The following is a 25,340-nucleotide window of genomic DNA, read 5'->3' on the forward strand; positions in this document are numbered from 1 at the left end:
ACTCTCTGTAAAACAAGATCCTTTTTTTATGAATGTCACCAAGTAAATAGCAAAACAGACCATTTACAAGTTGTGAACGATGTTATGGAATGGAACAATTTTGAGAAAATTTGCCAGTTCAGTACAGATCATGTTTAAGCTAACAGTCACCAGAAAACAAGACAATCTTAGTGTACTGTAACATTTGTGTGCCTCACTGCTACAGCTTCTGTTACATTTCATAGGGATAGTGGCGGGTTAGGAAGTGGAGCAACAGTCCTACAATAAGTTTCAGATCCTTGGACTGGAGGAATTACTAAAGAACACATATAAATTGAACACAGAAATACTACCTTGGAAAGTAGCAACAATAAGGGTAAAATTAATTATAATATACACACTGAAAAAAATTATTGTGAATTAACAACTAACTCACAGAACCAGTTAATGAGTCTTGTATTTTTGCCAACTGAAAATGACTTCACGGATAGCAAAAGAAATAAACAGAAGAATAAACACAGTCTGAAGGGCTTTTGATAAGGCACACAGGGTGTTCAAATGAAGATTCGAATGTATCTGAAATGGAAAATTTACAATCACTATGAGTTACTAATTTCAACTTAGAACAGTGAGAAAATGCTTTTAATGTAAAGACTGAAGGTAAAAACTGAAGGTTTCTGAATGAGAAATGAAGAAATGCATGTTGGGAATTAGTGGGACAGACAGGACAACAAATAAATGGATTTGGGAAGGGGCTGGAGTGGAACATCTAATTATGGGTGTTACACAAAGGAAATGGAAGTGGGCTGGACATGCAGCCAGATGACAGTTTTCATAACTAACAGTTCCTTCATTGGGGAGGAGACAGGGATAGATCAAGCAACGTTAAAACAAAAGGTAACATGAGATTACCAAAAACTGAGCGATGATTCAGACTCGCACACCTGAATGAGGAAAAAGGTTAGAACAAGGTGAGAGACTGCTGTACAGGCACAAATGGGATGCTGAGACAATGCTCAGAAAATAACAGAAAAGACACAGCCAATAACTATACTGTAAAGAGTGCCAAAAAGCAGACAAGACTGCGAGGAAATAGGAGGATATAGTTAAGTTAGAAAAGTTGTCAATAAGAGTAAAAAAGTGAGCACCAAATGTAGAGAGAAGATAGTTGATCAAAGATTTAATCTGATAAACAGTGGAATGATAGGTTAGATTAGAGATTAGATTAGATTAATACTAGTTCCATGGATCATGAATACGATATTTCATAATGATGTGGAACGAGTCAAATTTTCCAATACATGACATAATTAAGTTAATTTAACAACATAATTAAGTTAATATAACAACTTTTTTATTTTTTGTTTTTTTTAAATTTTTTTATTAATTTTTTTGTTTTTTTTCCTTTTTTTCTTAATTTATATCTAAAAATTCCTCTATGGAGTGGAAGGAGTTGTCATTCAGAAATTCTTTTAATTTCTTCTTAAATACTTTTGATACTATTTGGTAAGTGACCAAAGACTTTAGTGGCAGTATAATTCACCCCTTTCTGTGCCAAAGTTAGATTTAATCTTGAATTAAACAACAACAAAAATAAAAAAAAGTACAAAGCAAAAGTTTGGCAAATGAAGGTAAAGTGGTCCACAAATGACATAAAAGTATCATTCAATAAGAAAAAAAGCTAACCAAACAGAGGAAAAGGTCAGCAAACAAAGAAAGGGGATGGTTAAACAGTTAAAAAAAGATTGCTCAGTGTACACAAATATAAATGCACATGAAAAAAAAAAAATCACTGAAAATGTAAAAAGGTCACCAAATGACAAAAGAATATAAAGAGGTCATTGGTCAATGAAATAACATACAAAAAATAGAAGTTTACTTGTTTGTATTGCTCTCCAGTGTAAAGCCACCACGTGCAGTCATTTAAGAAACACAACATTTCGACAGCATGCATTGCCATCATCTTCATTTCAAATGACACCTGTAAAATAGTCATCTTTGGTACATTGTACCTCCTTTTGTATTATTACTGACCCCCATCTCTTGCCCCCTACCTTTTTACACACCAGGTAAGGTAAAGTGGTAGGGGTAAAACACAGTGGCCATATGCCGGGCACATACTCTGGTCCCTCAGAGTTTCTGCCACCCCCACCATGTACGGAAGTTGCCCTTTGGCGATGTCTTGAGCTAGCTGAGTGTTGGGCCCCCACTACTGAGAGCGAAGCCACTGTCTCTAAAGATCAGGCTGTCAGCCACTCATATTTCGACAGCCTCCTTTAGGACACAATTCCAAAATGATGAGGTCTATCTGAGTATTTCTGTTTGTTCACATTTCACTGAGTTCCGTGTAGCTATGCAGCATCACACTACTGCCGATCTTATGGTTTGGCTGAGTTCAGTGTCTCTCCTGTGCCCCAGTTCTTCAACTGTCCACACAGTATGTCCTCTATACATCTTACCACAATTACACGGAATATGGTAGGTCCCAGTTCATGGTGCTCACAGTCATGTTTCCATGTGCCCAATAGTGCACACATTTTCGGAGGAAAGCAGAAAACGCATTTAATGTTACGTCGGGCTAAGATTTTGCCGATTTTGTTCAGTAATTTGCCAGTAGTTCAATTGCCAATGCTTGTCAATACTTTTTGGTATATATCCTCCTTGACATGTTTTATTTGTTGGGCCTAAACCTTCTACCTGAAAGTATGTAAGGTTTGTCTCTAGCCCTTGTCATTCTTCTTGAGTACCTCTTCGAGATGGCTGAGCTCCCTTGTCAGTCATCTTTCAAACAATACTATGTGGACCCTGTGTACCAGCGAACATTACACACCCTCATGCTGAGGATGTAGATGGCAGTTGCTACAGGAGCCCAATGAAACATGAACATGTGAAAGTGCTATGACATACCTCATTGTTTTGGGACTGGTTTCTAAAGGAGGCTCTTAAAATACGAGTGGCCAATGTCCTTGTCAACAGAGGTAGTTGTTTCGTTCTCAGCATACTGCAGGACCCAGCACTCAGCCAGCTGAAGTCACATCATCAGCTGAGGATCACTTCTTTGCCCAATGGGAGTGGCAGAAGCACTGAGGCACCAGAGTGTGCACCTGTGTTCGACGACTGCATCCCCTCACCACTACTCACCATGGCATACAGTCAGGTAGTGGAGGAAGAGGTGGGGAGCAATAAAAGTATAATAGGAGACATAATGTAGCATAGAACTTATTTTATAAGTATCTCCTGAAGGCTATGGCACGGTACACTGTAAAAATATTGTTTTCCATAAACGTCTACACCTGCCTGGACATCCGAGAGAAATACAAAAAGTTAATGGGCCAGGAAAGCTTAAGATCTCACACAAATAGTTTCCTTCTTTGTTTATTCATTCACTCAGCCATTTGACATGTTGCAGTTGGCATTTGTTGCATCATTACACGTACGCCTTGTCATTTTGGTATATAGAACAGATTACTGCATGACATGTAGATGATGTTTCAAGTGTTTTAGGTTCTTCTTTACAGTTTATGACTAATTTCCTTTATCAAAACTGAATGACAGATATTTCTGTTTTGTTGCTTTTGGATGCATCATACTTTTAGGTCTAACTTACATAATCAGACAATTCATTTACGGGATAAAATGGACTTTTCTCCAATATTTCTCTGACTGTAAGCCTAAAGGTATTAATATTCTTTAATTGGCCGATATTGTTTGGGAGGCAATACATCTACATACACTATGTGATCAAAAGTATCTGGACACCCCCAAAAACATACATTTTTCATATTAGGTGCATTGTGCTGCCACCTACTGCTAGGTACTCCATATCAGCAACCTCAGTAGTCATTAGGCCTCGTGAGAGAGCAGAATGGGGTGCTCCTTGGAACTCGCGGACTACAAACGTGGTCAGGTGATTGCATGTCACTTGTGTCATACGTATGGACAAGAGATTTCCACACTCCTAAACACTGCTAGGTCCGCTGTTTCCGATGTGATAGTGAAGTGAAAAACTGAAAGGACATGTACAGCACAAAAGCGTACAGACCGACCTCGTCTGTTGACTGACAGAGACTGCCGACAGTTGAAGAGGATCATAATGTGTAAGAGGCAGACATCTGTACAGACCATCACACAGGAATTCCAAACTGCATCAGGATCCACTGGAAGCATTATGACTGTTAGGTGGGAGACAAGAAAACTTTTATTTCATGGTCGAGCTGCTGCTCATAAGTCACACATCACATTGGTAAATGCCAAATGACGCCTTGCTTGATGTAAGGAGCGTAAACATTGGACTTGGACTTCATGGTCCAGCAGTTGCTCATAAGCAACATATCATGCCAGTAAATGCCAAACGACACTTCGCTTGGTGTAAGGAGTGTAAACATTGGACAATTGAACAGTGGAAAAATGTTGTGTGGAGTGACGAATCACGGTACACAATGTGGCGATCTGATGGTGGGGTATGGATATGATGAATGCCCAGTGAATGTCATCTGCCAGCGTGTGCAGTGCCAACAGTCAAATTCGGAGGCAGTGGTGTTATGGTGTGGTCACGTGTTTCATGGAGGAGGCTTGCACACCTTGTTGTTTTGTGTGGCACTAACACAGCACAGGCCTACATTGATGTTTTAAGCACCTTCTTGCTTCCCACAGTTGAAGAGAAATTCGGAGATGGCTGTTGTGGTTGGCAGGAGAGCCAACACCGTGTTACTAGAGGAGGCCGAAATGCACGCGTTTTAGCTCACGCAGGCTGGCGTGAGGTCTGGAACAGGACAAGGAAATTAGAATTTAGAAAAACGGATGTAGCTGGTGGAATACTTAACTTTAATCCATTAATGGTGAACGTCGGTCTGGACGGTACATGATTCACAATATCAGTAGTAACTGATAATGGCGCCTTGCTAGGTCGTAGCAAATGACGTAGCTGAAGGCTATGCTAAACTATCGTCTCGGCAAATGAGAATGTAAGTAGGCAGTGAACCATCGCTAGCAAAGTCGGCTGTACAACTGGGGCAAGTGCTAGGAAGCCTCTCTAGACCTGCCGTGTGGCGGCGCTCAGTCTGCAATCACTGATAGTGGCGACACGCGGGTCCGACGTATACTAACGGACCGCGGCCGATTTAAAGGCTACCACCTAGCAAGTGTGGTGTCTGGCGGTGACACCAAAATGGCGCCGGCCGCGGTGGCCGTGCGGTTCTAGGCGCTCCAGTCCGGAGCCGCGCTGCTGCTACGGTCGCAGGTTCGAATCCTGCCTTGGGCATGGGTGTGTGTGATGTCCTTAGGTTAGTTAGGTTTAGGTAGTTCTAAGTTCTAGGGGACTGATGACCACAGCAGTTGAGTCCCATAGTGCTCAGAGCCTTTTGAACAATTTTGAACTACAATGGCGACTGCATCTTACAATACGATCGAGCACCTGTTCATAATGCACAGCCTGCGGCAGAGTGGTTACACGACAATAACATCCCTGTAATGGACTGGCCTGCACAGAGTTCTGACCTGAATCCTATAGAAGACCCTTGGAATGTTTTGGAATGCTGACTTCGTGCCAGGCCTCACTGACTGACATAGATATCTCTCCTCACTGCAGCACTCCATGAAGAATGGGCTGCCATTCTCCAAGAAACCTTCCAGCACCTGATTGAACATATGCCTCCAAGAGTAGAAGCTGTAATCAAACCTAAGGGTGGTCCAACACCATGTTGAATTCCAGCATTACCGATGGAGGGCGCCAAGAACTTGTAAGTAATTTTCAGTCAGGTGTCCAGATACTTTCGATCACATAGTGTATGTACCAACATCATGTTGAATTCCAGCATTACCAATGGAGGGCGCCACGAACTTGTAAGTCATTTTCAGCCAGGTGTCCGGATACTTTTGATCACATAGTGTATGTACATCCTGATGTATGTTACACTTTTCTCACAACAACTTGTCCTGTACTGAATTACTGTTAGTTCCCAAAAGTTTCTTGTTTCATACCAACACACCTCCCCATTTTTCTGAAAGAATTTTAGTGTGTACGGGAGGAGGGGGGGAGGATGGAGGGAGAGGGGGAGGGGGAGGGGGAGGGGGAGGGGGAGAGAGAGAGAGAGAGAGAGAGAGAGAGAGAGAGAGAGAGAGAAGCACTTGTCTGTATTATACGTACCTCCTTCATATTTTTTGAGCTTCCCCACAGTTCTATTTCTCATGACATAATGAATTGAAAGTGAGTAAGGACTTCAGTATCAACAATTCCAACAACTTCCATAATGCACAGCAAACTTACTTCTGCTTTTGATGTGCTGTGTCCATCTTAATTCATCACTGAAGTGGAGCTACAGAAACTTTACACCCAGAATAGAATAGAAACTACTTGCTCAAATTTGTTCTTATTGATTTTTAGCACTTCCTTATTATGTTTGTGTAGTTTGTTTTTAAAGGTCATGATGTTTGTTTCTTTTGTAATTCAGTATCATTTTATTACTTGTAAGCCAATTATTTAATCTACATAAAACTCTTTCAGCTCCATGTGTTGCAGCTTCTACAGTAATCCTCTTAATTAAAATATTGGTATTATGTGCAAATAGTATGGATTTGTGTTGGATATTATCAGTAAGATTATTAATATCACTAGTATTTACTTCTCACTAGTATTTACTTCTCTTTTCATATAACATTTATATTTTCTGATACCTGTTCATTACATATGATTTTATCATTTGCATGCAGTGTCTCTCCTCCCACAGAATTTTTTTCTTTTCCCGAAGAATCTTATGATTAATTAAACTGAAAATGTGTGATAAGTGACAGATTACATCAATTGCTGATTCTTGCCTGTGAAGTGTATTTAGTACATAAGTAACAAGTTCTTTTGTGGCTGAAGTATTGAACTTATTTTTTAGAATCCACATTGACTTCTGAATAGGATATTCTGTCGCGTAAATAAGTTTTTTAATCTGTTACACAAAATATGTTCCAAGATGTTTTGTATTACTGGCAGAATACTAACTGGTCTCTAGTTTTCAGGTACTGTAGAGGCACATTTAATGTGGCTTGGGACACCCTAGCAAGTTTTAAACGCTTGGTATACAGACTTCCTGTGCGGCTTGATTAATCATGTTGGTCAGTGGTTTCAATAATAAATTTAGATGATAGTTTGATAATTCAATTTGAGATACCATACAAGTCCTGGGCCTTGGTGACTATCGACTATCCAGGATTCTTGTTACTTCTTCCCCACTTTTTGAAACTAGATAGGAAAATATTTAAACCAATTGTTGGAATATATCCTTTGTTAGAATTTTGCGCGCACTTATAAATAGCCATTAAATGCTTTTGATACAGTCTTTCATGCTATTATTTTTAAATTTAGCCTGTCGTTCTGAATTCATAATAATCGACACTGTTTTCGCCTTGCCTGAGTTGATAATGACCTGGTCCACAGCAGTTTCTCTTAACACATTTTATAATGTTGGTGTAGATTTTTTCATAATCCATATAGTATCATTTAAAATGTAAGCAATTAGTTTTATATTTACTGCTTCTGTACAGTACTTTAAGCCTTTAGTTCAAAATACTGATGCCCTTCGTAACCCATTTGTTTTGTCTTTCTTGATTTGTTAAACATTTACTGTATTTTTGATGGGGAATGCCTTTTTAATAAATTCACAATATCTGGTTATGAAGAAGAAAAACTGTTTGCATTACCTTTGCCACAATGGATTTCAGTATCACCTTCATTAGCAAGATCATGGTTGACAGCAAATAGTTTATAAAGCATTTGTTGCTAATTGATAACCAGCTTCCTAGGCTTCAAATTTTGTTCTCTGAGTCCAGGCTGATAATTTTAACCTTGTAGGTGGTGCAACAACAGTCGTGTGTATTCATCTCGGGTATTAATAACCGCTTCAGGTGTATTTTGGTCCTTTCTATTACTGTGTCACTACTGGTTTCATGGCATTGAAGCCACTTCTTCGGATGACATATGATTAAAACATTAGAGTGGAAAACCTCGGAATCTTTTATCCCAACATTCGTTGTCTGTCAAATCCACTATACTGGATTTTGGCAGTTTTTAATCCATGACATACAGTCTTTTAGCAGTGTTTTGTATTTGGTGGACAACGAATGTTAGAATAAAAGATCCCGAGCTTTTCCGCTCTAATGTTTTGATACTATGTCATCTGAAGATGTGACTTTAACACCACGAAATTGGAAGTGGTACAGTAATAAAAAGTACCAAAATACAGCTGAAGCGATTAGTAATACCTGAGAAAGACAATTTTAATCTCCTGTTACAGCACGGTTATCTGCCCATACGGCCTGTACATTGGTGACAACACAGCCTATAGCAGTTGCACAGTTTGCAGTAACTCTAGTACAATCGTGGACTGTATTATGCAAATTGTATGAGATAAGCAGTGAACAATGATCTTCTTTCAATTCGGATACTTTATGGTAATCAATATTTAAATTACCACACCATATTACTTTCAATTATCTTCACAAGTGCTAACCTACTTTAATACGCAGTCAATTTTCTTTTCGAAAATGTCTTACGATTAATGTCAAGTGACTGGTAAATGTTAATGACAATGATATATCTTGTATCATAAAATAAAATTTCAATCAATGAACATGCAAAGTCTTATTCGACACTGAATTTTGCTATTGTTCACCATGTTTATAAGCCATTTTTGCACATATGTAAGCTGACCTGCAAAAGTGTGATGCTAATGACCAGTTTTGTACCAGTAATCCCCAAATTCTTTGAAGAATCAAGATCCCATGTATAAAACAGCTTCAAACTTCTTATTATAAATGAGTTAATGTGTTAAATACTTGATAGTCTGCATGTTAAGTGAGAAAAAATTTGGAGAAGTTTTGAAATCATGTTTAAAGTTTGTGGGCAGTCGCTAAGAGCCCTCATTATCAAACACTAGATGGATACAGTCTGGGTAATTTGTGCTCCGTTTTAAGCAAAAGCTATTTTTCTCAATGTTTACGATGTTGTATCTCCCGAACCATGTTTCGTACAATGGCACAAATTTTGCCGGTACATTCGATGGTGTATGTGGATTACCATCTGCAAAATGTGTTATGAATAGAGTCCAAAAGTAATAAATTAAAACACGTGTGTGATGGTCGGAAGCCACTAAGCGCTCTCATTTTCAGGAAGCCGTTAGTTGTGCTGCCTACACAGTTTGTAACTTTTAGATTTTGACAGTGTTTAATAAAGCACTTTATTGGATGATTGCTTTCATCAGGGCTATGCTCTCATCATCAGATCTTATACTTCTGATTTTTTTTTTTTTTTCACTGATGGATAATATGTTGTAAAAATTCAAAAGCATAAGATCCAATGATGACGCACAGCTCTGTCAAAACTGGTCATCCCATAAAATGCTTTTTTAGCAATCTTGGCTTGTGAAGTTTTCTTCAGTTACCATCAGTCAATAATACTATGAAATACTGAAAATCAAATTTTTGCTGTCCCTGGAAGCCATTAGATAGGCAACCTGCAACTGTGAACATGTGCCACAGGTTAGCTGTTTAATAGTATAGATGGTACACAGAGGTATTTCCTGTTTGTGAAGCCAGTGTCCAGTAAAATACACCGGTGTTAGGCTGTCTCCAACACTCATCACTCCTTTTAGACTTGAAAGTTCACCCTTACAGAATGAATATTTTGGTGCATCAGTGACAGTTCTCTTTTGGTGGCAGTGACTTTGACACAGTTGTCCGTCCATCAAATGCCATCATTCTGGTTGCTCACTTTCTTGTTTTTGATTCATGTATGAGTAGCAGCAGCATCCTTCCTCTTGGCTGCTGTGACTGTGGTTTTACCGACATCAGATTCATTACTGACGGCTGCAGTGACATGTGAGGGTGCTCTTGTAATGTGAACCACTTCCTCCCTCCTGTGTTAGCTATTGCTGCCATCTCAAATTATTCCTTGCTCTCATCAGTATTTTCAGCTTCAGATGTGATCAGGATAACGGATAGCTTATTCTTCATGTGAACGCATAAATTTGGCACCAAACGGAGCTTATCCTGCATTATTAAGAGGAAGTCCGTTCTGTGTAAAATTTCATCTTTCAGTACAGTCTTAATTGAGTGAGTGTCATGTTTGGATATAATTTAGTAATTTTATGAATTGGTCTGCTTTCCCAATTTCTTCATTCATGCAAGATTTTTTTCACTAGCTCATATCTACGTGGAATAGTAGATACAGTACTGTTTACGTGTTTTGGCTCGTCGAGTCTCTCTTCAAACTCTTCTCGCTTCCACTGCTTTGCTGGAGTAAAGATTATTTCTGTGGTCTGTAATTAGTAAACAATCACTTTGTTTTTATTCCTGAGGGCATACAGCTTTACTGTACGGTTAAATGATGATGGCGTCCTCTTGGGTAAAATATTCCGAAGGTAAAATAGTCCCCCATTCGGATCTCTGGGCGGAGACTACTCAAGAGGACGTCGTTATCAGGAGAAAGAAAACTGGCGTTCTACGGATGGGAGCGTGGAATGTCAGATCCCTTAATCGGGCAGGTAGGTTAGAAAATTTAAAAAGGGAAATGGATAGGTTAAAGTTAGATATAGTGGGAATTAGTGAAGTTCGGTGGCAGGAAGAACAAGACTTTTGGTCAGGCGAATACAGGGTTATAAATACAAAATCAAATAGGGGTAATGCAGGAGTAGGTTTAAGAATGAATAAAAAAATAGGAGTGCAGGCCAGCTACTACAAACAGCATATTGAATGTCTTATTGTGGCCAAGATAGAAACGAAGTCCACGCCTACTACAGTAGTACAAGTTTATATGCCAACTAGCTATGCAGATGACGAAGAAATGTATGATGAAACAAAAGAAAATATTCAGATAGTGAAGGGAGACGAAAATTTACTAGTCATGGGTGACTGGAATTCGAGAGTAGGAAAAGGGAGAGAAGGAAACGTAGTAGGTGAATATGGATTGGGGCTAAGAAATGAAAGAGGAAGCTGCCTGGTAGAATTTTGCACAGAGCTAGCACTTGGTTCAAGAATCATAAAAGAAGGTTGTATACATGGATGAAGCCTGGAGATACTGACAGGTTTCAGATAGATTATATAATGGTAAGACAGAGATTTAGGAACCAGGTTTTAAATTGTAGGACATTTCCAGGGGCAGATGTGGGCTCTGACCACAATCTATTGGTTATGAACTGTAGATTAAAACTGAATAAACTGCAAAATGGTGGGAATTTAAGGAGATGGGACCTGGATAAACTGACTAAACCAGAGGTTGTACAGAGTTTCAGGGAGAGCATAAGGGAACAATTGACAGGAATGGGGGAAAGAAATACAGTAGAAGAAAAATGGGTAGCTTTGAGAGATGAAGTAGTGAAGGCAGCAGAGGACCAAGTAGGTAAAAAGACGAGGGCTAGTAGAAATCCTTGGGTAACAGAAGAAATATTGAATTTAATTGATGAAAGGAGAAAATATAAAAATGCAGTAAATGAAGCAGGCAAAAAGGAATACAAACGTCTCAAAAATGAGATTGACAGGAAGTGCAACATGGCTAAGCAGGGATGGCTAGAGGAAAAATGTAAGGATGTAGAGGCTTATCTCAATAGGGGTAAGATAGATACCGCCTACAGGAAAATTAATGAGACCTTTGGAGAAAAGAGAACCACTTCTATGAATATCAAGAGCTCAGATGGAAACTGTCCTAAGCAAAGAAGGGAAAGCAGTAAGGTGGAAGGAGTATATAGAAGGTCTATACAAGGGCGATGTACTTGAGGACAATATTATGGAAATGGAAGAGGAGGTAGATGAAGATGAAATGGGAGATACGATACCGCGTGAAGAGTTTGATAGAGCACTGAAAGACCTGAGTCGAAACAAGGCCCCGGCCGGGAGTAGACAACATTCCATTAGAACTACTGACAGCCTTCGGAGAGCCAGGCCTAACAAAACTCTACCATCTAGTGAGCAAGATGTATGAGACAGGCGAAATACCCTCAGACTTCAAGAAGAATATAATAATTCCAATCCCAAAGAAAGCAGGTGCTGACAGATGTGAAAATTACCAAACAATCAGAATGAGATCTCATTCTGGAAACATCCCCCAGGCTGTGGCTAAGCCATGTCTCCACAATATCCTTTCTTTCAGGAGTGCTAGTTCTGCAAGGTTCGCAGAAGAGCTTCTGTAAAGTTTGGAAGGTAGGAGACGAGGTACTGGCAGAAGTAAAGCTGTGGGTACCGGGCGTGAGTCGTGCTTCGGTAGCTCAGTTGGTAGAGCACTTGCCCGCGAAAGGCAAAGGTCCCGAGTTCGAGTCTCGGTCGGGCACACAGTTTTAATCTGCCAGGAAGTTTCATACCAAACAATCAGTTTAATAAGTCACAGATGCAAAATGCTAACGTGAATTCTTTACAGACAAATGGAAAAACTGGTAGAAGCCGATCTTGGAATAGATCAGTTTGGATTCCGTAGAAATATTGGAACACGTGAGGCAATACTGACCCTATGACTTATCTTCGAAAATAGATTAAGGAAAGGCAAACCTACATTTCTAGCATTTGTAGACTTAGAGAAAGCTTTTGACTAGGTTGACTGGAATACTCTCTTTCAAATTCTAAAGGTGGCAGGGGTAAAATACATGGAGCGAAAGGCTATTCACAATTTGTACAGAGACCAGACGGCAGTTATAAGAGTCGAGGGGCATGAAAGGGAAGCAGTGGTTGGGAAGGGAGTGAGACATGGTTGTAGCCTATCCCCAATGTTATTCAATCTGTATATTGAGCAAGCAGTAAAGGAAGCAAAAGAAAAATTCGGAGTAGGTATTAAAATCCATGGAGAAGAAATAAAAACTTTGAGGTTCGCCGATGACATTGTAATTCTGTCAGAGACGGCAAAGGACTTAGAAGAGCAGTTGAACGGAATGGACAGTGTCTTGAAAGGAGGATATAAGATGAACATCAACAAAAGCAAAACGATGATAATGGAATGTAGTCGAATTAAGTCAGGTGATGCTGAGGGAATTAGATTAGGAAATGAGACACTTAACGTAGTAAAGGAGTTTTGCTATTTGGGGAGCAAAATAAGTGATGATGGTCGAAGTAGAGAGGATATAAAATGTAGACTGGCAATGACAAGGAAAGCATTTCTGAAGAAGAGAACTTTGTTAACATCGAGTATAGATTTAAGTGTCAGGAAGTCGTTTCTGAAAGTATTTGTATGGAGTGTAGCCATGTATGGAAGTGGAACATGGACGGTAACTAGTTTGGACGAGAAGAGAATAGAAGCTTTCGAAATGTGGTGCTACAGAAGAATGCTGAAGATTAGATGGGTAGATCATATAACTAATGAGGAGGTACTGAATAGGATTGGGGAGAAGAGAAGTTTGTGGCACAACTTGACTAGAAGAAGGGATCGGTTGGTAGGACATGTTCTGAGGCATCAAGGGATCACCAATTTAGTATTGGAGGGCAGTGTGGAGGGTAAAAATCGTAGAGGGAGACCAAGAGATGAATAGACTAAACAGATACAGAAGGATGTAGGCTGCAGTAGGTACTGGGAGATAAAGAAGCTGCCACAGGATAGAGTAGCATGGAGAGCTGCATGAAACCATTTTCACGACTGAAGACCACAACAACAACAACAACAACAACAACACTTTGTTGCAGGCCACCAAAGAGGTTTTCACAGTTTTCGACAGTACATCTCAATTTTGTGCCAGGTTTTACTGTGCTGGATACTTTGTAGCCAAATTATCCAGTTTTTTCACTAGTTTTTTTGCCGTGACTATTGACGAGAAGACAAAAACTAAACTGTTTACTTTGATTCCTATGTTCAATCTTTTCTGCAGCAATTGTGCTTAATTTATTTGGAATACTGTATACTGAATTACCATTTAAGCAGTTGTCTGAAGATTCAATATTTTTTGAAACAAGTCAGAATCTTTTTCCTTAAATTTTGATTCACGAACTCTAACTGCACTATCATGTCAAAACTTAAAAAGGGAGGGACAGAAAATATGCACTTACAAGCAACGAAATGGGAGAAGATCACTAAATGCAGAGCAACAGTAGTCATACAAGAAAAACTGGTCTAGAAAGGAGGAAAAATTTATCACGGAACAGAGAGAGCAAAATGTTCAACAATGGAAGTGAAGTAAAAGTGGTTTGGCTTCTGAAAGACACGTATCTGCAAACGTGTGTGGGCTTAGAATTGGGGGATTCGAGGATGAAACTTAGTCTGCAATAAAAACAAAACAACAATAACCGAGATAAAACTTGTCTGTGAGAGCACAATTTTGCACACCTTTTAAATGAAACCTGTTGCCGGGGTTACCACTCGGCTCCTCGTGACACTACCCCATCACCATGACACACTCAGACCCTCCCAGACACACCGTCCACGAGATGGTCATGATGCCACCGCTTGAGTTGCCCCCCACATTTGGACAGTAACACTTCTGAGGTCACTAAGTGTGCAATGAGGATTCCTGTGGCGACACTCAGTCAGATTCAACTGGCCCCAAGCTCACTCAATACAGTTCATGTCAGGAAACAATGTAGACTATGCCATTAAGTCGCTTCCAGCTTCCCAGAAAAAGGTGTTTGCAAGATGAGGAGCAGTGTGTTCGTGCATTGTTATCATGAAAGATGACATTGTCACTGAAATGTTTCCTATAATCCAGACCGAGATCCCGATACTGCACGGCCTTCAAACCAGTACCGAGATCAGCACGCACCGGAGGCTCGAAAGGTGACTGACAGGCTTTGCGGCGAGACCTGTGGCGCTGTGTGCCTTGAGCTTGCCTCAGTATCCGGTCGCCTCTACACTCTTCCGAGAAGATTGTCAGGCATCAGACAGATCCTGCACTTGTAGGCATAGAGAACTTGACACCACTGAACTACTTTCCACTGCATGTGATCACTACCACCATTCTACACGCAGCCCAGTGCTGGGGCGTTTGTACCGTCGTTTGTCAGTCAACTGTGGGTGAAAATTAGGAAGCAGATCTCGAACACTTTGTATCTCACGATTTTGGTCGGATGTTCAGATGAAATCACCGTGTCGTACGCCAATTCGGAGGCTCGCTTCCCTTGCCGCACAGTGGTGACAAGTGCATGCAGGCTGAGTTCAGTTCGACTCTCTGAGGCGTATTGACCGACTGAGCAACATGACCTAAAGCATCCTGCTCATGGCTGGAAACACGGAGTACTCTGCTGAGCAGCATCTAGAATGCAGCTTTACGTCCACTACACAGATGATTACCTGTAGCGATTACCTGTGGTCAAAAGAGTACTGAAGAAGAGGTTTCTGATTAAAAAATCCGTTCGAGTCCCGAGGGTTGTGTAGAACTTTCTTGAGCCATTTGCAATGCCACTAACTGAAGACTAGGTGAAGCTGTTATCTTTCGAGAATAGAGTACCCTTCGTAAGTGTGCATCACAAACGAGAAGAGGTGAATGAATGGACTGATGGAATGAACACTGTGATAAATTTTTGTTGTTCTGGTTTCCCTGTTTTCTATTAGGAGCACATCAAGCTATGTACACACTATACCAACAGGCGGCATTCAAAGAAGGGAGACTATTATGTTAGTCCAAACTGTAACATCTCATGTTCTCGTCTCTGGCAAGAACTGAAACAGGGGCGAGCTTCTCTCTCTCTCTCTGACATTTACAGTGACAAATGATTTGACAAAGTACTTACGATCTTTGTAAGTTGGATTGCGGTAGTAAAACAGCTGTTTAAGCAGGTTGTAGCCTACGAGTACAATATAATGACCTGGAAATAAATAAAAATTCCTTATGTCTTCTAAAAATTATGTACAAAAATTTAAACAAAACTACTTTAAATTCTTCAATTTGTTAGCAACTTGTGAAATAGATGTGAAAACAGTTTTTTGACAGCTCGCATTTCATACAGTATTAAGTGAATATTACAACTACGTTTGGAAATACTTCCCAAAAGTTAAACCTAAGACCGCTGTCAATATACTGAACTATCAGCACAAATTCTTTACATTTACATCTTCTATTTTACGCAAACTGCAAATGCATAGAGATGTAAAATTAATTTCACAGTCTAATTAATCTACTGTTACTGAGACATTCAAACTTGAAATAAAACAACAATCATTTTGATAGTATTTTTATAAATTAAAGCAGTATGTTTTACATTGTATGGTCAACAGTTCAACCTATTTTTAATTTTCCTGCATGATGATGATAATAATAATAATAATAATAATAATAATAATAATAATAATAATATTAATAAATAGCTACAGTATGCCAGTCATGAACCAATGTATCGCCTTACAAGTTTCGAGTGTAGGGAGAATGAAATCATCAGACAAAAACAGGTTACAGCTGGCACCCATTTATGGTGCAGATGAAACCATTTCTCATTTCTGGAGCATAAGAAGACGAAAGCCCGCATTTCAACAACAAGAAAAGTGAAATCTGAAAGAATCAGATGCTTCTGTTCAACTTAGCACACAAGCAGTACATACCATAAAATAGTACTAGGTACTGTATATACTTATATCATTCATTAGTTTTCAGTCAGTATATTTCCACTGTCAGGTTTCTGTGACTTTGCAGCTTTCCGATAACTGACTTGAAACAGTAGCTTGTCTGCATAAAGTTTTGTTTTAAGTTTGGAAAAGGCATTGCAGAAACACATCAAATGCTGAAGTAAGTTTTTAGAGACAATGACAAAAACTTGCGACTGGAATAAGTTTTTCGAAAACAGGAAAACTAATGGCCGACTGGAATTTTTGCCGTCATCATCGACCGGCATCAAACAGAAAATGTTCAGAAAGTGAGATACCTGATTATGCAAGATTCTGAACACACCATCTGAGACATCTGTGACACCTCGGGAATGTTCTGGAACGTGTGAACATAATCAGTCAGACATTTTGAACACAAAAAGGACTATAGCAAAGCTCGTACCACAACTGTATCGAGACAATCAGAGGCACCGTCACGTGGACAGTGGTAGGCAACTGAAATGACTTTCTTTCAGAGGGTATCACTGGCCAAAACTAAGCAACAATTGTCGCACCAGAAGAGTGCCCTTACTTCGACTGTCCACTGTGAGGCCGAGTGCCACCGGATGGCGATGTGGGCGCGCAAAGTGGTGAGGGCAGTATCGTAGCAGAGCAGAAAGAGCAACAGGGAATCGTTCCAGTGATGATACGGGCCGCAAATGGAGAAATCTGAGACATAAGCAACTTTACCGAAGGACAGGTTTTTACGGCCCACCACCTGGGGACGAGCACCAAGGAAATGGCGTAGCTGGTCAAGTACTCGAGTGCTGCTGTCGTGGATGTGTGAAAGACAGTGAGAAGGTGACAAGAAACTGAGTGTCCACACTTCGTCACACGACGTGAAGGCTGGAGGCTCACCACCACTGTAAAGCAGCATAGGCACTGACCGGTCTGTTGGAGATCTGAGACAGAGTGCAATGCTGGTGCAGTCACAAGCCCATTGTCTAGCGCACACTGGCGAATGCACAGCTCTGCGGCAGAAAACCCCTATTGGTGTTCCCGTGTCGGCTGGACGATGCCGTCAATTATGGTCGTAGTGGGCAGGGGATTGTTCGGACTGGACGGTGGATGCACAGAAATCTGTTGCTTGGTAAGACAAATCTCATTTGCCGTTACACAGGATTGGCTGTAGCGTTCGGATACACGGCTGCTCGAAGACACACCGCACCACAGGTGCACATCCTGCATCGCAGGTGCGGGCAGGTGGGAGGCAGCAGTGTTATGCTGCGAGGGACATTCACCTGGGCTTCTGGAGGACCTGTGGTAGTAATCGAAGGCATCACTGCAACTACAGACTACACAAACATTATTGCAGTACAGTATGTCATTCTATTTAGAACCATTTTTTGTGAGTTCTGTATCTTTGCTCATTTGCAGAGTTAGATTCGAGAGATGCCTGCACACTGAGTTCAAAAATCGTTGTTATCTTTTTTGTTCTACTAGCTGACAACTGTAAATTATATAAAAACTAATGGCCATTTTAAAAGCCCGCTTCTGCATTACAGTTTGTCAAAACTATCACATATCTTGCTCCTTGATCAAATATTATACTGCACAAACATATTATATCAGCTGGCTGGAAATTAAAGTACATAAACAGACCATTACATTCGATCAATTTACAAACCTACTGCACAAGTCATATTCAGAGATTAATAATTTTTAGTTAAAGCCTAGAGTAGGAAGGACCTTGCCATATGCCAGCAGTCACCAGACAAGAATTAGTATTGTACTGCATACTGACATTTAAGTAAGGGGCATAGTTACCACTACTTTTGTAGCCATACATTCATAATGTTTCCTGACAAAAAAATTAGTGGACCACTTGCATCCATTCATCACTCTATGCTTGATGTGTTCCCTGAATGTGACAGCAGCTTCCAGCAGGATAACTGTCACTGTCATAAGATCAGACTTGCACTAGTCATTTGACAAGCTCAAAAGCGAACTCACGCCGGTGCCTTGCCCATCGAATCAGCCTGAACTGAACCTGATGAAGTACGAATTTTGTCACCAAATGGAAGAACTTGACAGAGGAGGTCTGAAGCAAGGCCTGAATAACACTCGTAACGACACCAAAATGATCTACAATCAATTCATAAAAAAGAAACAGTACAAATTGCCAACCAGGTAATAACAGCAGTTGATGAATCTTGTATTCAGAGCAGCTGAAGACAAGGAAAGAGTGGGCAGAAAAAGAAATAAACAAAAGAGTAAAAATGGCCTCGAGTACTTATAAATAGAAATCTCAAAAACTAACATTCAGATGTTTACAGTCAACGTGTGTATTACAAGTTTCGAATTAAGAGTGTGTGATATATACTTTTAATGTGAAAGTCATTCAAAAATTGAGGGTCGATCAGTGAGTAATGGAGAGCTGAAACTGGGGATTACTGGTAGAGGCAGCAATCTCTTATCATTTAACAAAAAACATAAATTTATTATCACTTGCAGAAGCTAAATCTGATAGTCATTTACAAAGGTTTCCCTTTTTTCTGGACAATTTTTCCATACAAAAATTTCTACTTACATACTTGTATACTAGAAGAATGGAAAAATTGGCAGAGAGCACCATAAAAAAAAGATTGATTTGGTGTCCTGACAAATGTAGAAACAAGTAAGGTAATATTTACTCTAAGACTTGTCTAAGAAGGTGAAAGGCAAACCTATGTTTATAGCATTTGTAGATTTAGACAAAGCTTTTGACAATGCTGATTGGAATACACTCTTTGAAATTCTGAAGGCATCAGGGATAAAATACAGGTAACAAATAATTATTCACAACTTGTACAGAAACCAGACTGCAGTTGTAATAGTCAAAGAACATGAAAGGGAGGCAGTAGTCAAGAAGGGAATGAGATAGGGCCATAGCCTATCTCCTATGTTATTCAACTTGTATAATGAACGAACTGTGATGGAATGCAAACAGAAATTTGGAAATGGAATTAAAATTCATGGAGAAGAAAGAGTTGAAGTGTTCCTAAAAAGCAGTAGAGCACACTTAATACTAACACAGAAAGCATGTGAAAACCAAAAATTTTAGGGCAGAGAGAATTTTTGGAAAAATTTAAGGGTATTAGGATAAGTTAATGGGAAATGGATGTCACATATTTGTCACAGTAGACAAGAGATTTAAATCCATCGAGATAGAAATCAAATGTGCACCTGAGATTATTTGGTGACACTCAGTATCGAGGGTGGGCATAAATTTATATATGGATATGCATCACCTCAGATGTAACCAAAAACTTTAGAGAAAACCTTAGTTCACTAGTCTTCAGTGTAGCCTCGAATTGAATTTAAATGTCGACAATAATAAGTTCAGACAAGAAGAGAGTAGAAGCTCTTGAAATGTGGAGCTACAGAAGATTGCTGAAGATAAGATGGGCATTGCTAACTAATGAGTAGGTACTGAACGGATGAAAAAGAAATTTATGGCATAACCTTACTACAAATAAATAAAAAAAGGATGGTGTGCTGATAGGACACATACTGAGACATCAAAGAATCTTCAGTTTGGTAATGGAGGGAAGTGTGAGGTGTAAGACTTGCTGCTGTCGACACAGGACTGACGAAGCCTTAGGGAGTTCAAATGGATGCAGGCTGCAGACACAATGAGACTTGCACATGACGGACTAAAGTGGAGGGTTGTATCAAACCAGTCTTGGTACTGAAGACCACAAAAATAATGAATTAATTATGTAGTGCAAAACTGTGCATACTACTGTTACTAAACATTTTTAACAGTCATATTAAACTATCTGTAAATGGACTGCACTTAGTATTGTTTAAACATGTTGTAGGAATCTGGTCTGTAACAAGTTATTAGGATAGGTCATAGAAATGGTCTGTGGAATGCATGACTGACTAAAATAAATAAAACTAAAAATGGAAATATATCATCACATGAATTCTACACAATACTTTGATCCACCCATCACCTCAAACCGAGAAGTATTATGAATCATCTGACACAAAACCGAGAAGTATTACAAATCATCTGACACAGCTGAAGACTTACAGTTTTATATTATCGAGTGAGTAACCATGTGGAACATTTTCCTTTAAGCTACTGTCATCGTAGACAACTTTTCACGGACCTTCACTTTCCATATCGCCTACAATGTAATTAAAGCATCTCTCTAAGACGGTATAGCTTTCCCATTTCTTGCTTGGCGATGCAAATAACTTTCTATTAGTCACCAACCACGGGGTATTGTCTTCCATGTTTAATGGCCTATGTCAGTGTTTTTCAACCCATGTCACAATACACACACCACCTCATTTCTGAAGGAATGATCAATAAACAATTTAAGACACACTGAGCATTGTTAGCCACCCCGTGTGGAAGAAGCCTCACGATTTGCACTATTTTGATTGGGATTAACTCGTGCTACAATGTTGATCTCTAGCACACTAGTGTAGAAGGTATCAAAAACCCAGCTAAGTGCAAAATCTGTGCATTCTGTACATTTATTTATATAAATAACCCAACACAATTTTTCCTTTGTGTGAAAAAACTTACAAAAGACAGGCCTGATTTGAAATCTTCATGTCTAATACTTTGCTGTTTGTGCCCTTTTCCTATTACCTTTCACTGATTCAGTCAAGGCTTTTGTGTATTGCAATAAATTGTATATTTTTAGATATTAAGTGATACAAAAAATTCGTGTTACACAGTTAGCTGCCAATTACATTTGTGCTTCATACAAATCTTGACAGACCTATCATTCCTGCCTGGTTTCGGTATGCATTTACAGGAACGGAGATATATTTCTGTACATTTTTGCAAGCTTATGCATATAATTTGGAGCACATTTCGTACAAAATCAATCATTATCAACTACAGTTGTGTCTTCTGCAAATGTTCACAATAATGTCTTGTTCAAAAAATCATTTAACCATACTGCAGCATATCTACTAATATGGTTATTGCAATATTTTCACTTTTCTCATTTCACTGACATACTTCGTACAAGAAAGTTTTTGAAAGATTACAACTGCAATGTAATACGCTCTCTTACAAAGTTAACTGCTGTCATGCAAGATGGAGCATTGTACATATTACTATTGTATTTTGTGTGTTTTTCTGATATTTGTCATTTTTTATTAATTTATGTGGGACATACTTTCTTTTATCTCCAATTTCTCTCTGTCTTTTTTCCTTAATGGGGTGAATTTGATTTTGATTTTGATTTTGACCAAATAATGATCTGAACCTGATGTCTGTTCCTCTCAGCACTTAAACATTTCGAATTTCTTTATGAAAAAATTTGTCCATGCAGACACGATCTAGCTGGCACTCTCCTCTTGTCCAGTCAGGATGTATCCATGTCATAAGATTCCTTTGTTTTCTTTTCAAATATGTAGATTTAGCTGAGAAGACTGTACCAGCCAGTCCTGACAGAACGATACAAGAGGCCAAAATCAGGAAAGACACACGTATGGCAGCCCAGGCTGCTCCTCATCGGCACTGATGTTTAATTTGTGTAAATATAAGAGGCAATAAGGGAAGTAAACAACTACCTCAATGAGGATATCTGTATCGATGGAAACTTTGACTGGGAGAACTGCAGGACACTACACCTACATTTCGAGGGCTGCCACTCCTTTCGCACCACGACAAAATCCTGCAACACCTATACTGACAGCCCCTCACAACTACCCCACAGATCTTATTCACGAACAAATCTCCCACGCAGTATCCTTTGCTCACTCTCTGACTAATACAGTCCTTAGTTCCAAAAACTGAGAAGCCTGCCCCTCATCACTCAGCACCACTGACATCTTCAAACTCAATACTTCATTCTGCCGAGGTTACGACTTTCTCTAGTTAAGCCCTAAAATGATACCCTCTTTCTCTGATATCTTCCCTGCACCACCTACTGTCACTTTCCGTCACACTCCTTAGCTCTGTAACTTTCTAGTCAAACCTTTATGACATTCCCAAACCATTATCCCTACCTCGAGGTTCCTACCTATGTAACCATCTCCACAATACGATGTGCCTCGTGCAGCCATGCACCACTACCTACTCCAGCCTCCTCGTGCAGCCATGCACCACTACCTACTCCAGCCTCACCACTGTCAAATCCTGGTACACAGTTGCTGAATGTGCTCTTCAGCACGACTCAAGGGAAATGAATGCCTGCTATGCCACACATGCTATCTGGCATCTCCAACCTGATAATCTGAACATGGGAATGTACCAATGTGTCATCTGGGATCTACTCACTTTGTGTGGAACACAGCTGTGCGGGGTTGCAAAATGTGAACAAATGAAATGATTAGAAGCACTAGAATGCGGTGTTACATAAGACTGTGGAAGATCAGGTGATCTGTTTTAGGAATGAAGTCATCCTGCATTGAGTGAACAAGAAAAAAAAAATGCCTGACAAAGAACACAAAAGAACATAACTAAATGAAGACTTAATATGGCCAGTCACAAATTATTAAACAGCCACTGCCGAAAACTGTAGCTGAACAGACAGTGAAAGGAAAGAATTGCAAGTACAGGCCCAGATGCCCTAAGTAAGAAAAGAATTGCAGGATCGAGTGTGTGAGGCAGTTCAGTGACAAAGCAGGCTGGAGTGAAGACAACAGTTGGCAAACACCAAGAGTGGAGAGACGAGCTGCAGCAGACAGATATTATACATCAATGATTGAAATGACAACAACGTATAACTGTCTTATCTCACAAATTCAATTCAATATTAAACTAGTTTTTAGTGTAAATCACTACCAAAGATAAACTAAAAATTCTCAATTTACAAATCATACGAATCATGTCTCTGTGAGGAGTTTTCCCATTATACATTACCCATTTGACACTATAAAAAAAAAAAAAACTAGTTTCTAAGGGAAAGAAAATAACTAATTGCAGGAATTAAATTATAATACAAACTGAAACATTTATATGAAAATATGAAAAGATCATATATGCTTTCTCATAAATTTGTTAATTTAACACTAACCTGCATATGCTGTAGGCCAAGGAAGGCAGCTCAGTAATTCATTTGTAAACTTCCTACACTTACAGTTGGTGCAAGTAAGGAGGCTTGCATTTGTCAGTAATATCACTGGCCCAAATTGAAATATGTGATTGATAAGATCACTGCACGTTAAAGATGTTTTCTTTATATCTATCCCGTACTCCTCAGCATCGGCAAACTTTTTGTTTACCCTCTCTTCATCCTGCAAGCAGTCACCACTTGATAAACTGATGAGCACTTTTTGAAAACAATACACACTTAAAATCCACTAACAAAAATTTATCTAATTATATGATTACTCACATTTTTAATAACCTTTTCATAAAATGCTTGTCCCTTATACTCTGGATGTACACCCATAGTAACTGTGCAGAACAAGTGTTTCACATTATACCGCCTCAGCAAGTAACATAGATCTATAGTCCATGTGCTGTAACCATAAAAGTAAGGTACTATCTATTCTTAAAACTCATTAAAAATAATTTTAAATGAAAGAATGAGATAGTTAAAATGAATCTTGTTCTATACTAGTATAGGAACACACCTCTTGTTGAAATCTTCTTCCTTGCATATTTCATTAAAATTTGCAAGAAAATGCTGATATCCATCACAAGGCAAAACCATTAACACACATGACACTCCACAATCCCAATAGAACCTCTGTCGTTGATGCACCACTTTCCGTTCAAAAACAGGTGGAAGACCTATAAAAAATACTGATCTTCAGGATTCTATGTTGAGAATGATAAACATGTTGCCGAAATGACAATCGCCCACAGAACAAGATAAATCACTATTGAACTGAATGGAGGGGCTGTAAATGATCAGTCACAGGGAGCAAATTATATAATACTCATTTCTTAAATGCAGTAGAAAGCATGGAGATAAATGGTTCAAGAGAAAAATCACAGCAGTATGTTGAAAAATTAACTCTCATAAAATTCAGTCATATGAATGGATCACCAACTTCTCATTCCAAAATTAAGTATAAATTCTCTCAAAAATAAGAGCTCATCTGGTTTCCCTGGTGTTTCAAACAGAGATGAGGTTTGTTCCTACACAATAAAACTGTACCAACCTGTTTCACTGTTGTTGTTTTTTTTTTTTTTACAAAATTTTTGAGAAAGGGATGTACTCTAGAATAGTATCTCACACCCGTACAAAGTCCCAATTTTTACACAGTCCAATCTAGCCACTGTCATGATTGATGATTATGATGATGATGATGAAATGATGAGGACAACACAAACACCAGTCCCCAGGCAGAGAAAATCCCCCAACCCAGCCAGGAATCAAACCCAGGACGACAATTTCAGTTTCAGACAGATTGCTTTACCGAGAATGCCATTTACATGTCCACACACCAGATATTACAAAGCATTAAATAATAAAATAGCACCGGTTGGTATTTTCTGCGAACTATCTAAGGCATTTGACTGAGTGAATCACAGTATTCATCTAGATAAATTGAAGTTTTATGGGATTGCTGGTATAGCCAAGCAACCAATAACGTCATATCTAAACAAAACAGTGCAGGAAGTTGTACTTTGTAATTCAACCGGTATAATCTGGGGATATAATTCTGAGTGTGGAGAAAACATGTACAGGATTCTCCAAAGCTCAATTTTAGGTCCACTATTGTTCCATATATATGTAAACAATCTTCTGTCTACTATACAACAAGCAGAATTAGTTCTTTTTGAAGATGATACTAGTATTTTAGTCAATCCAAGCATACATACAGAAACAGAAGAAATCATAAACAAAGTTCTTAAAAGTATTGTTGACTGGTTTTCTATGGGTTGTCTTGCCCTCAATTTTAAAAAGACACAACAAATTCAGTT

The 25,340-nt window shown here is 39.2% G+C and overlaps 1 protein-coding gene across 2 annotated transcripts in view; it reads right to left on the minus strand.

The window, feature by feature from the left end:
- Positions 1 to 25,340, minus strand: part of LOC126418585 (protein GUCD1) — a 49,127-nt gene that overhangs the window by 568 nt on the left and 23,219 nt on the right. For both annotated transcript variants that reach the window (XM_050085405.1, XM_050085407.1), the window contains exons 2-5: positions 24,041 to 24,200; positions 23,800 to 23,926; positions 23,479 to 23,698; positions 15,658 to 15,732 (exon numbers count right to left, since the gene is read on the minus strand). In XM_050085405.1, coding sequence (XP_049941362.1) covers positions 15,658 to 15,732; positions 23,479 to 23,698; positions 23,800 to 23,926; positions 24,041 to 24,200 — 582 coding nt within the window. The remainder of the gene's footprint in view (positions 1 to 15,657; positions 15,733 to 23,478; positions 23,699 to 23,799; positions 23,927 to 24,040; positions 24,201 to 25,340) is intronic.

Source organism: Schistocerca serialis, chromosome 9 (genome assembly GCF_023864345.2).
Source record: "Schistocerca serialis cubense isolate TAMUIC-IGC-003099 chromosome 9, iqSchSeri2.2, whole genome shotgun sequence".
NCBI classification, from domain to species: Eukaryota; Metazoa; Arthropoda; class Insecta; order Orthoptera; family Acrididae; genus Schistocerca; species Schistocerca serialis.